The 10828-nt window shown below is 36.2% G+C and overlaps 1 protein-coding gene across 1 annotated transcript; it reads right to left on the reverse strand.

The window, feature by feature from the left end:
* Positions 1 to 4745: 4745 nt before the first annotated feature.
* VIP (vasoactive intestinal peptide) lies at positions 4746 to 9473 on the reverse strand. The gene is made up of 5 exons (XM_026844551.1): positions 9313 to 9473; positions 8848 to 8952; positions 7224 to 7343; positions 6446 to 6554; positions 4746 to 5025 (listed from the first exon to the last, which is right to left on the reverse strand). Exons 1-5 carry the CDS (start codon positions 9471 to 9473, stop codon positions 5017 to 5019), a joined length of 504 nt encoding a protein of 167 aa, XP_026700352.1. The 3' UTR covers positions 4746 to 5016.
* Between the last annotated feature and the right edge of the window lie 1355 nt (positions 9474 to 10828).

The following is a 10828-nucleotide window of genomic DNA, read 5'->3' on the forward strand; positions in this document are numbered from 1 at the left end:
GGGATTGTCTGAAAGACAAAGATGAAGAGCTGTGTTAGAATAGCAATAAATGGTGATAAGGCATCTGTCAAACATATTTGTGACCACTTCCAGTAAAAAGCAGTTCAATAGTATATAAAATAAGCAAAAAACTAGGAGCCACGCATGCTCCATATGAATGATTTCTTCTCTATCAAAAAAGTGATGTGCAAGACCTTGATGCCTCCTACCATTTAGCCAGGTGGCAACACTATCAGGTAATTTTACAAGCAAAACTAGAGATCATTCTGTCTTTGTTCTGCCCAGTCAATAGCCTGGCTATTTCGTATGCTACTGGCAAAAACTGCTGCTTTGTGCACATTTCCTAAGTAGAAAGGTTTTCACTGATCCATCTCATCTAACAGTAGGAGACAGTGACGGTTTTTAGCCCCTCTTCTGTTTTCCCCCCATGCCAGAAAGAGGATATGTGTTGGATAAAAGCAAATTCTGACTTGACAACTATTAGGGTAATAGGAACAACATATAAAAAGCATTCATAACCCACGTTTGGAAATAACTTGGGCTCTTAGATGCTGTGGTCCCATTGAAAAGTGAAATAGGGCTTTAAACATCGAGGCCAGTTCCAGAAAATATCCAGAAAATAGATCTAATGCACCAATCTCACATATACTCTTTTAAGCATATTATCCTATGCAAACCTCTATCTAGTATTAAATAATTCACTCAGTGGGGAAGGGCAAGATATTTTTTTCTCTTTTTTTTTCCCCTCATTAATGAAACAATCACCATTCTTTCCCAAAAACCTGCTCTATTGAAAATATTGTTCTCACCACAACCATTTTTATATTTATATAAGAGAATTATTTTTTTCACTGTACCATTATAATTTATGTCACTTTACAATTAATCTTTGAATAATCAATTGTATTTATATTTATAAATGTTGATCAATAAAGTTATTGAACATACTATCCTCCCAAGGGAAAGATGGTTTTTTCCCTCCCTGCTAAGTGGCCTGCATGTATCTGTATATAAAACTGAAGCAAAACTTTTCCTGTTTGTTTATTTTGGAAGCAGAAGATGCATCAAATTATTCTTCAATCTTTTTTAAAGACTTATTTAAAAGACCAGTGTCTAGTTTCCTACCTCCAATCCTAAACCAGCTTGTCAGCCTGGCAAGCATTTTGTCTGTGATGATTGTTCCAAAGCAGAAAGGAGAAAAGCTGAAAATATTGTAGTTGCCCAAGGCAGCACAAGCCCCAGGAGGCCACACATTCTGTTTAATATATCCAAGGAAAGGTCATCCTTTTGCACCAGTCACAAACCAAATGGTAAATCTCCAGTGGGAAGTCAGGAGCTGTTTGTGAGAAGAACAGGTTGCTCCTACAAATATGGTTGTGTCAGGTTCTCTGCAATACTTATCTCCAATAACCAAGGCTGGCAGTTATTAGGTTCCTGCACCATAAATTTAAGGTCTGCCATAATTGTTCCTCTCAAAAACAGGTACATATTAATATACTAGCCTTGCAAACAAGAGGTGAGAGTATTATCAAAGAGTGGGGAAGCTTGTGGTAAGTGGAGGAGGGAGAGAGAACATACAGAAAAATAAAAGAAGTAGTGGAAAACATAAGTACTATCACAAGAGGCAATGGACAACCTTTTCTATCTACCTTCCCTAAAGTCCTGCAAGCAAATAAATTGTTCCTGTATACATACATCTCTTCCTTAAAGGTCTGTCTTTGGAGACAATTCACTATTCCTATACGTGAAGTTATACTTATCTTTTGGATCCAAGTTACCCATTTTCATATTTTTAAACAGACTTTCAGGTGGAACATATAGTCACTCAAATCCATTTAAAATATCAGAGGAGCTGTTAGAGTTTTATTCATTTTAATGTATTTTTACCAGCTGTAATTTTAAAATGTTTTGTCAATGTTTGTAATTCTCACGATCTTATACACAATCCTGAGGGCTGCACTTGAGTGGGTGATGATTGTACAGATGCACACAAGCATGCAAATCCTCTCTGTGGATTCAGGAGCAGAAAATATCCCCTTCCAGTCCTGGTAAAGACACACTTAAAAGTGATTCTGTCCTTTCTTTAACAGCTCCATGGAGTATGTCTGAAAATCCCATTCAATAAAACAAAAAAATAATGAGTTCTACCATCTACAATCACAAGTATTCTTACCCTGTGTTAGAAGTGAAATTGTAGAGAAACATAGTGAGGTGTTTCTTTAACATATACCCCAACAACCCTTCTCAGTTTTATTATTTCCTCCTGAGTGGTTGCATTCTCTCTGCCAGTGATGCTCTTCTAAATCAGCCGGGTATTTGTTTTCCTCCTAGCAGTCCTCTTGACACTCTCTTTGAAGCTGCCCCTTTCATTCTCATAATTAACACAATACTTTAATTCCACTCTTACAACACTTTGCAGATGGGTTGTAAGATTGATGACGTGTCAAGACTCATGGAGGATAGAAAATCTGTCCCATTTAGTGAAATGTTGCAGTTTTCTCTTGAATGTTATCATTTAACCTTATCATAAACACTTGCTCATAGAGTTGAGCAAGTGGTTATGGTACATCTTCCACAATTAAGGAGTCTCAATGTATTAATTGGGCCTTATATCTCCTATGGAATGTCAAAAGTTGCTGTGAGAAATTAAAAGCCATCCTTTAACACAAATACCAAATCTGGTATATTATTCTGGAGGTTAGTATCTCTCCTTTCAGTGTTAGGTTCTCTTAAAATGTACATAAAATTTTGCATGCTTTTTAGACTGTCTCTATTTGCTGACCCTCTGAGAAAGTTAACACAGTATGATTATAGTTATTATAATGAGGGTATTTATTTTGTATTTTATAATATATACTATATATGTTTTCCTAATAAGTATCCCTTCCTTCTGTAACCCACTCTATCTCCACTGTAACAGAGAAGATACACGTTCTAAGGTTCTGCAGTTTTCTATGGAGAACAAGCTATCGGGGAGATCAAACATTAGACATGGAGGACAAGCTCTTCCATCAGATAGATATCTTATTGGTAAACTGAAAATAAATTTTAAAAAGACAAATTTAGAAAAAAAAAAGATTTCTGGAACTGTGCAGTCAAAAGTTTGATCACTCCAATTTCTGTTACTTTAAATTGAGTGAATGAATATTCTGTATATTTAAACAAAAAGTGCTTTGTATGAAGATCATATGTGGCTTTGCTTCTGGTTAATTTTTTTTTTCACTTTTTTTTAAAACATTACTTATCACAGAAATCCTAACAAAGGTCAAACTACACTGAAGAAATTTCCCAATTAAGTACTATAACATCACTCTGATAGTACCCTTCAAGCATTTCCAAACCCACTTTTGCACTCAAATTTTCAGAATAAGAACTGAGAGTGGACTACTTTTCAAAAGACTTCAAAATTATGTCTAACTTTTGTGAACAATTCATTGGCTTAGGCTAAAATAAATTCTGTCAAGGCTAGATAGAAGCAGTAATAATAGCATCTGATCTGTGCAGGCTCATTTTCTTTTGACATGTGGTTGTCAATACTCAAAAAAATTCCAAATCAGGAGGCTACATATTTATGAGAACTAGTCTCCATAAATCTCAAATTTTATATTTGAAACTTCCTTCTAAATGAGAACAGTAAACTTGTAAGTGAAACTTGTAAATCAGTTTTATCACTGTCTATGTGTGCATATGTATGATATATAAATATACTTGAAATTCCAAATTGAACTTGTAAGTAGGTCTGATAACTTTTTCTACTTCAAATTACATCTCTTTCTAGGAGGTGGGAGGGGAGTCATGGGAGTGTTATGGCTGGTACCATGCATGAATATGCATTTCACATGTTGTGCATGCAGTACTGCACATTTTCCTTACTGCAATGGAACTATCGTTTCTTACAACAGTAAATAATTCTTTAGAAAATGATCCAATTGGTTAAATCTACAATTTTAATAAAATACAAACAGATTCTGATTCACAGCACCAATGAATCAGCTGCAAATTTCCAGTTCCATGCTAAGCTACAATGATATAAAGAAATGGGAACTGGAGGCTTACTGGCTTCTCTTTCGAATATAATGTAGTATACCTCAGTTAAAACATACCTTCCTCTATTACTAGAGACAGCACTTACTGGGACCTCTACTGTTCCAGGTTCCTGTAACACTGATTCAAACCAGTAATAACTTGCCATGATAACAAAATGATTTATTGTCTACATATTCTGTAAATTACATTCATTCTGAAAAAATAGTAAAGTGTCTTCAGATCTGTTTTATATATAAGGAATAATTTCATCATCAAAGCTACAGACAACTGAAGGTAGAATAACCAGTGAGTTTAGGCATCAAACAAATCAAGGGATAGCATTTTTTTTGTGCTTTGTCAGCTCCAGAGCATCCGAAACACAACTGAAAATAAAGGATACATTTCTGGTCTTAGTATAATTTGTATATTGTGAAACATTAAAAATGTGAACAGGAAGGAAAGATGCTGTCAGAGGTCAAATAATTTTTAATGCTTTTTCATTTTCTCTAGCATTCCCCTTTTCCTGCCAGTAACCTTCAGAGATGTTTGTAATGCAGTTTTATATACTGCACATTCTTTTACTCACATTTTTACACTTATTTATGGAGCTATCTGGAAATGCATCCCTATTATCATACAGGCTTATCTGAAGTTGTACCACACCTAAAATAAGCCAGTTAAGTAGTGATGGGCTCTTTTCAGCTGCACACTCATTTTCAAATGAATTTATTGAAGTAAAGGATTTACAGCATATGGACTCACAGACTTCTCATGAGTTAAACTGGCATCCATATGTACAGCTTTCAGTAGAGAACTCTAGAGTAATATTTACAATGTAAATATCAACTTTTATTACATAAGAAACAAATATATCACAACTTTCACTTCACAACATATTTGTTCTGGTTTGATGACTAAAGTCATCTCTTTGAAATACTATGTGGAACTCAAAAATAGCTTGTTCTTGTCATAGACTTTACCACATGTCTTTCAGAGGTCCTGAAAAGCAAGGGAGAAATATGTTTTAGAAGTCATTTTCGTAAGCGGTTGCATCATGAAGTCTATAAAAGCAGGCAGCAGACAAGAAGTAACACTTGATATAAAACAATTGCTGCTCTTTGGGACTGACAAGCATGAGATGGAGCTATTCACAGGGGCTTGGTAGTCATTACAGCCAGCAGATAAGGCTGTAGGCTGAGGAAGAAAGGTTGAAGGATTAGGCAAAAATGTTACTTCACATTAGCCTACAGTGCAGAACAGCTCACTTTGAAAACAACCATATCCTTGGAATGGATACATTAATTCAGGTTGCTTGATACACGCTACATCAGCAACCAGGCACCGCAGTAACATGACCAGTAACAGTCAACACTGAGTAAGCAATTTACCTATTGGGAAATCTGGATCATCAGTACAGTCCATAAAAAAAGCAAAGGACTGGAAATAATTCCAGGAAGATGCAACCCGCTGAACCACTACTCTCTCCCACTTAGTAAATACCAGAAGTTTTAGAAGGTGCAAAATCCAGGAGCAGACATATTTGCAATAATCTTTTATGTCCTTTCTAATCTTTGGGAACTTAAGAGAAATGGCCACATTTGTGGAAAGGAAAAGAACGTTTTCTTTCAGTCTTGGAAGAAAACAACCGTTTTGAAAAATGTCATCTCCTCCCTCCACCCTGTTATCTTCAAGAGTAACCTTCTTTCTTACTTGTAGCTGAGACACAGCTGAATGCCAAAAACCATCCTATCATAATACACTTTTGAGAATACCAAGCCTGATTCACTTCTACCTTACCCTTTCAATTTTATGTCCCTGCAAGTGCTGTGATGTAGAAGGGTTTACATTTCAGTAAACCAAATAAACATAGCTGTGAATGATTTCAGAAAAATAGCATTAGCTAAATGGAAAACAGTAACTGAAGTATTTGCATGTCAGACGATCTCTCTGCAGCACACCTTAGATGGGAGTCAAGTGCTTTCTTAATGCTTGGGTTTCATGTTGTTGATCCTCTTAGTTCTAGTGGTAATTTCTAATGAAATAGATGGGGAGCTTTTTTTTTTTTTTTTTTTTTTTGAAGAAATAATAATCTTTGTTGGTTTAAAATGATTCAATTCTGGGTTTATTCTGCAGTGCACACAAGCTGAAACACCCAAGTGAGTTAGGTGCATTATTAACAGTGCCATTTAATTAGGAAATTTCAATAACAGCAATCATGGGATAACTTAATTATTGTTGTTATTAAAATTATTGTTATATTCAGACACGATCCTTATAGAAACATGCAACATTCCATGGAACATGGCTCTTTTCTAGATGATTCTTCTTTTCTGATAGGCCACACTTCTCGTATAATTAATCTCATTTTATGGGTCAAGTCAAGTAACAGATAGGAAGAGGAAAGAAAATCTCGGCATACCAGTGGGAGGTGGCTCAGCAGCTCATCTACAGAATCATAGTTTTCTGACAAGGAAGGTTCAAGAAGTTCTGCTTCATCTTGAAGTTTAGCGGGGTTTAGCTCTTCCTGGCTGTTATGGACAGGAAACAAGTTTTATTGCTCTCAGAATAAAAAGCAAACAAGCAAGCAAAGCCTTCTTCTAACTGTAGCTATTGCACATTTTGTTAGATTTATACCAAAGTGTTATAAATCACATGAAATAGCATGTTTAATGGGTGAAGAGACTTGATATTTAAAAGCAGATGTCTAAATGAGTGAATATACAAGCAGAATATAGCTCCACAAAAACATATTTGGTACTTATCACCTATACCTGCTAGGACATATAGTCTTTCTGGGATTTATATATTTTCATTTTATGTGTTTGCTTAAAGGCAAGTTTTCCATAAATAGTGCATTTTCTCTATAAAATTGTTTTTCGTTTTCCATAGCTCTGTGGATTTTTCCATAAGAAGCTTTTTTATAAATAAAACCACATTAAGAATCTGTCAGAAGCTTTTTAAAATTGCCAGATGCTGTCTCCTCTTTATTCTTTTATTCTAATCTGATTGTAGTGTCTGTTATAGTCTAGAAGAAAATGCTGTCTGTATCTGAAACCCATGTTATAAACTATGTTATAAAGTCATTAATGTTCATTGCATTTTGTTTTTCCTCTCTGTATACATACATGGGTATAAATCTTTTCTATCTTAATACCATACAAGTATGGAAACAATATACATTTGCTTTCTTGTAGTACCTTCTTTTCCCAGTTAAAACGGAGTTTAAGTATTTCTTCACAGCCATTTGCTTTCGAAAGCGGCTGTAGTTGTCAGTGAAGACAGCGTCAGAGTGGCGTTTGACAGGACTGTCCTGGGAGCTGGCAGTACAACAATTACAAAGAAAAAATTAATAGACAATATCTGTTTAAAAGAAGATACCATTAAATGAGTGAAACAAACTTTACAATGTTGATTAGCTAAATAAAATCAAATTTTCATTTCTGCTTTCATTTCCAACTGTGACTTTGGATCTTTCTTCTGCTGAACAGAAGTCTTCAATTGCTAACAATGTATTTTAGTCACAAGAACCATATTCTAAGGATTGGTATTCAGTCTTTTTGGGCACACCTTCCACTGCTTTCTTTCTGGAGTCACTTTCTCAGAAATTCTGCAGGATCAAATGGCTGAGAGTGGATTTCACGATTTCCTTCTGTCTGCTCTCATAGCCCAGGTTACTCTTTTTAATAAACTGACTTTATTCTGATTTCTATCATTTGCGTAAATATATTTTAGTGTGATGCCAAGGTGAAGACTTGTTTAAGTCACAGTAAGCTCTTAAAGGACCTGATCACTGTTCCTATTGAACTCTGAGGATGGAGCCTACCTCTGGGGAAAGTAAGAGTGTATCATCACATACATAGCTACAAATGTTTGTTTTAAGGAGGTGTCAAGAAACAAAACACACCTTGTGAAACCCAAACTTGGAGACCTATTTTTCATGCATGATCTTGGGAAGCCTCAGTGTGTTCGGCTTTAAATGATCTATGTTAGTTTATAGCATAAAAGAAACTGGCACTATATGTTCTGGAAAAAAGGCAGCATCGACATAAATGCAGGACCTAATTTTCACTCAGCTTTTGAGTGTATGAAGTAGGCACTCAAAGGAACTGGCATATTGGGTCAGACCAAAGTATTCTATTGTTGTGTTCTCAAGAGGACCCAGTAGCTGCTGCTTAGGGATATGAAGACAAGGGAAGTATACAATGATCCTTCCCAACATCCTGCAACCATTAGCTTATGAACGTCCTGGTCTGGAAGTTGCATCCAGATGCCTTGTCTACAGATTTTCCTCATTCTTTTTCGAATCTGACTAGAATACAGATCTCCCAAACATCTGACAATATGTTCGACAGTAGGAAAAAATAATTTTTTTTCTTGGTTTTCACCGTAAACCAATTGTTTCTTAATTTCACAGACTATTCCCCTGTTGTTATAGAAGTACTGAGTAATCAATCATTTTGTATTTACTTTTGCCATTCATCCACCAAGCTAGTAAAAACACTAACAGAGAAAATAAAATTAAAAAAAAAGGGCAAATCGGCATGATAATCATTATAATATTGCCAGTATTTATTATCAGTGCTATATGCAGTGTCTGTTGCTCTACCCCTCACAGCTGTATCAGGAATAAATAGTAACGTATTCATTCAGCAACAAATACCACTATGTTGTTACACAGGACTTTCAGCTCCCCCATCGTTATATCAGTTTCTCTTTCTTTATCTCTAAATCGCAAAAATGAGAACTTAGGTACAGAAGAGTAAAAATTTGCCAATGAAGCCAGCTAGGAAAAAACTCTACCTAATGTAGGTGTCACCTCACCTAACTCGTTTTCTAATAAGCGAATGCAGATATCTCTTCACAGCAAGTTTAGCCAAAAGATGGCTGTAGACACTGGTGAAAATTCCATCAGCATGCCTTGCATTTCTGAAATGGACAATAAATAAACTCTACAATACAACCTGGGTTCATACCATTTTGATAGCGTTCATTTTGTAAACATAATGCTTTCCTCAAGTTATATATTGTGCACATTAAGCTAATTTCTTAAGAAAACTTCCAGATTTTCACAATATACATTTTAGCCCTCCCTGGGCAGTGCATGAATTTGTCATGCCAGAATGGCAGTGCGATCAACATTTCTGCAGACATTCCTACTGCTACCAGAGGCCATGTGGGTTCTTTTTTGTAATTGATTCATCCTTTCCTATTTCTCAGTTTGAAAATGTGACCAATGTTTTTCAGCTGATCCAATTCAATTATCATTTGTATAATAAAGAAACTCACCTATCAATAATTCTGGACAGATCAAAATAAAATTTCTCATTTTCAGGTAGCGTGTTCTGCAAAATGTCTGATTCAGTCTTTAATGACCCATGGGCATGGTCAGATTCACTGGCTCCACCAAATGGCATTCTGTTTCCCAATCTGTTGAAGAAGGAAATCATATGAAGTACAGTTAGCTGAGGACATGCAACACTTCACTGCATCTTACATTCTGATCTTTGTCAAAATGCACGTCTACCTACTTTAATCTGTAAGGCATGTTAAAGTAGTCGGGATAAAACAAAAATCACTTTCAGGTATAATCTATGCTCAGTGATAATCTACATTACAGATCCTTCTCTCTAATGCATATTTTCTAGATACATGTTTTCACTGCACACAATTTATTCCAGTGCATAATGTATGGCAATTACAGCTCAAGTGACAACCATGAAGCTTTTCATAACAACCATATTTTATATAAACGATGGATGGAATTACCAGCCTCCACCCATGCAAAGTGAAAAGAGTTCCTGTGAAGTACTTACCTTCCAAACAAGACTTAAAATGTGCATTGAAAGGCAGTATGAACAGTTCTTAGGCCTTCTCTAAAGAAGGTAAATACACCCTCAAGAACTTCAAACTAAATATGAAGTGCAGTCATCTATCTCTGCGTGCTTTTATTCTCTTGTGTTTAAATTAGTTTGCTAGCTGCAAGTTAATAAAAGGTTCATATTTAATCTTTTAAAACTTATCAAGGCAATTGCTCTCTATAAACCTATTTAGTTACTTCACATTTCGTGAAGTAACCTAGTTACCTAGTTACTTCACATTTCGTGAACTGTTGTTTCTTATGCTGTGCCATATTTTATCAAGAGCAATCTGACTGCATAGCGGTAGTTTGGCATCAGGCGTTTCTAGCTGCTCTGATGTTCTGTGGCAGACAGCAGGCTCCCATTGTTATAGTAACCCCCTGTGTGTGACGATGAGCACAAGTCACATACTAAAACAAGGATAGGGTATTGTTCCTGTAATTTTACAGTCATTATCGCTATTAGTACTACTTACATATCTGAGGCATGTAAGATTTATGTCTGGTGTAAAAAGTAAAGTTGTTGAGTAAAATAGACCAAGCCAAGTCACACCTTTTGAAAAATCAGTCACTAAGCTGTTTTGCTATACCGTTTTTCGTTGGTCTTTTTATACTTTGTGTTCCTCTCACCTAAATGTAGAACGTACCCTTCCGCCATCCGGTTTAATTTTGTTAGACGATTAATACCAACTCTCAAAGCATGCAGCAGTACAGAAACTACCCTAGCCCAGGCGGACACTTCCCCTCATTCAGGATTCAGGAATGTTCATTGTGGGGGATTTTGCCCGTGTATGCCTCTGCTTTTTAGAAGACGCGTCCACCCAGCCTCGCCTCGGAGGTGACGCTGTGGGAGCATTCCCACAGGGAAGGCCGAGCCCGCTGTGACGGACACGCGTCAGGGCCCGGGGCGCAGGTTAAGGCAGAGCCCCTCCACACGCCGTGGTC

This window comes from Athene cunicularia, assembly GCF_003259725.1.
Source record: "Athene cunicularia isolate RWA chromosome 3 unlocalized genomic scaffold, athCun1 chr3_part1, whole genome shotgun sequence".
In the NCBI taxonomy this organism is placed as follows: Eukaryota; Metazoa; Chordata; class Aves; order Strigiformes; family Strigidae; genus Athene; species Athene cunicularia.

Bases quoted from the DNA above. Each gene is read 5' to 3' on its own strand.
- VIP (XM_026844551.1), bottom strand. From the start codon at position 9,473: ATGATTTCCTTCTTCAACAGATTGGGAAACAGAATGCCATTTGGTGGA. The intron at 8,953-9,312 runs GTGAGTTTCTTT...TGTCCATTTCAG, and splicing joins CTGTCCAGAATTATTGATAG to AAATGCAAGGCATGCTGATG. The intron at 7,344-8,847 runs GTGAGGTGACAC...TTGTACTGCCAG, and splicing joins CTTATTAGAAAACGAGTTAG to CTCCCAGGACAGTCCTGTCA.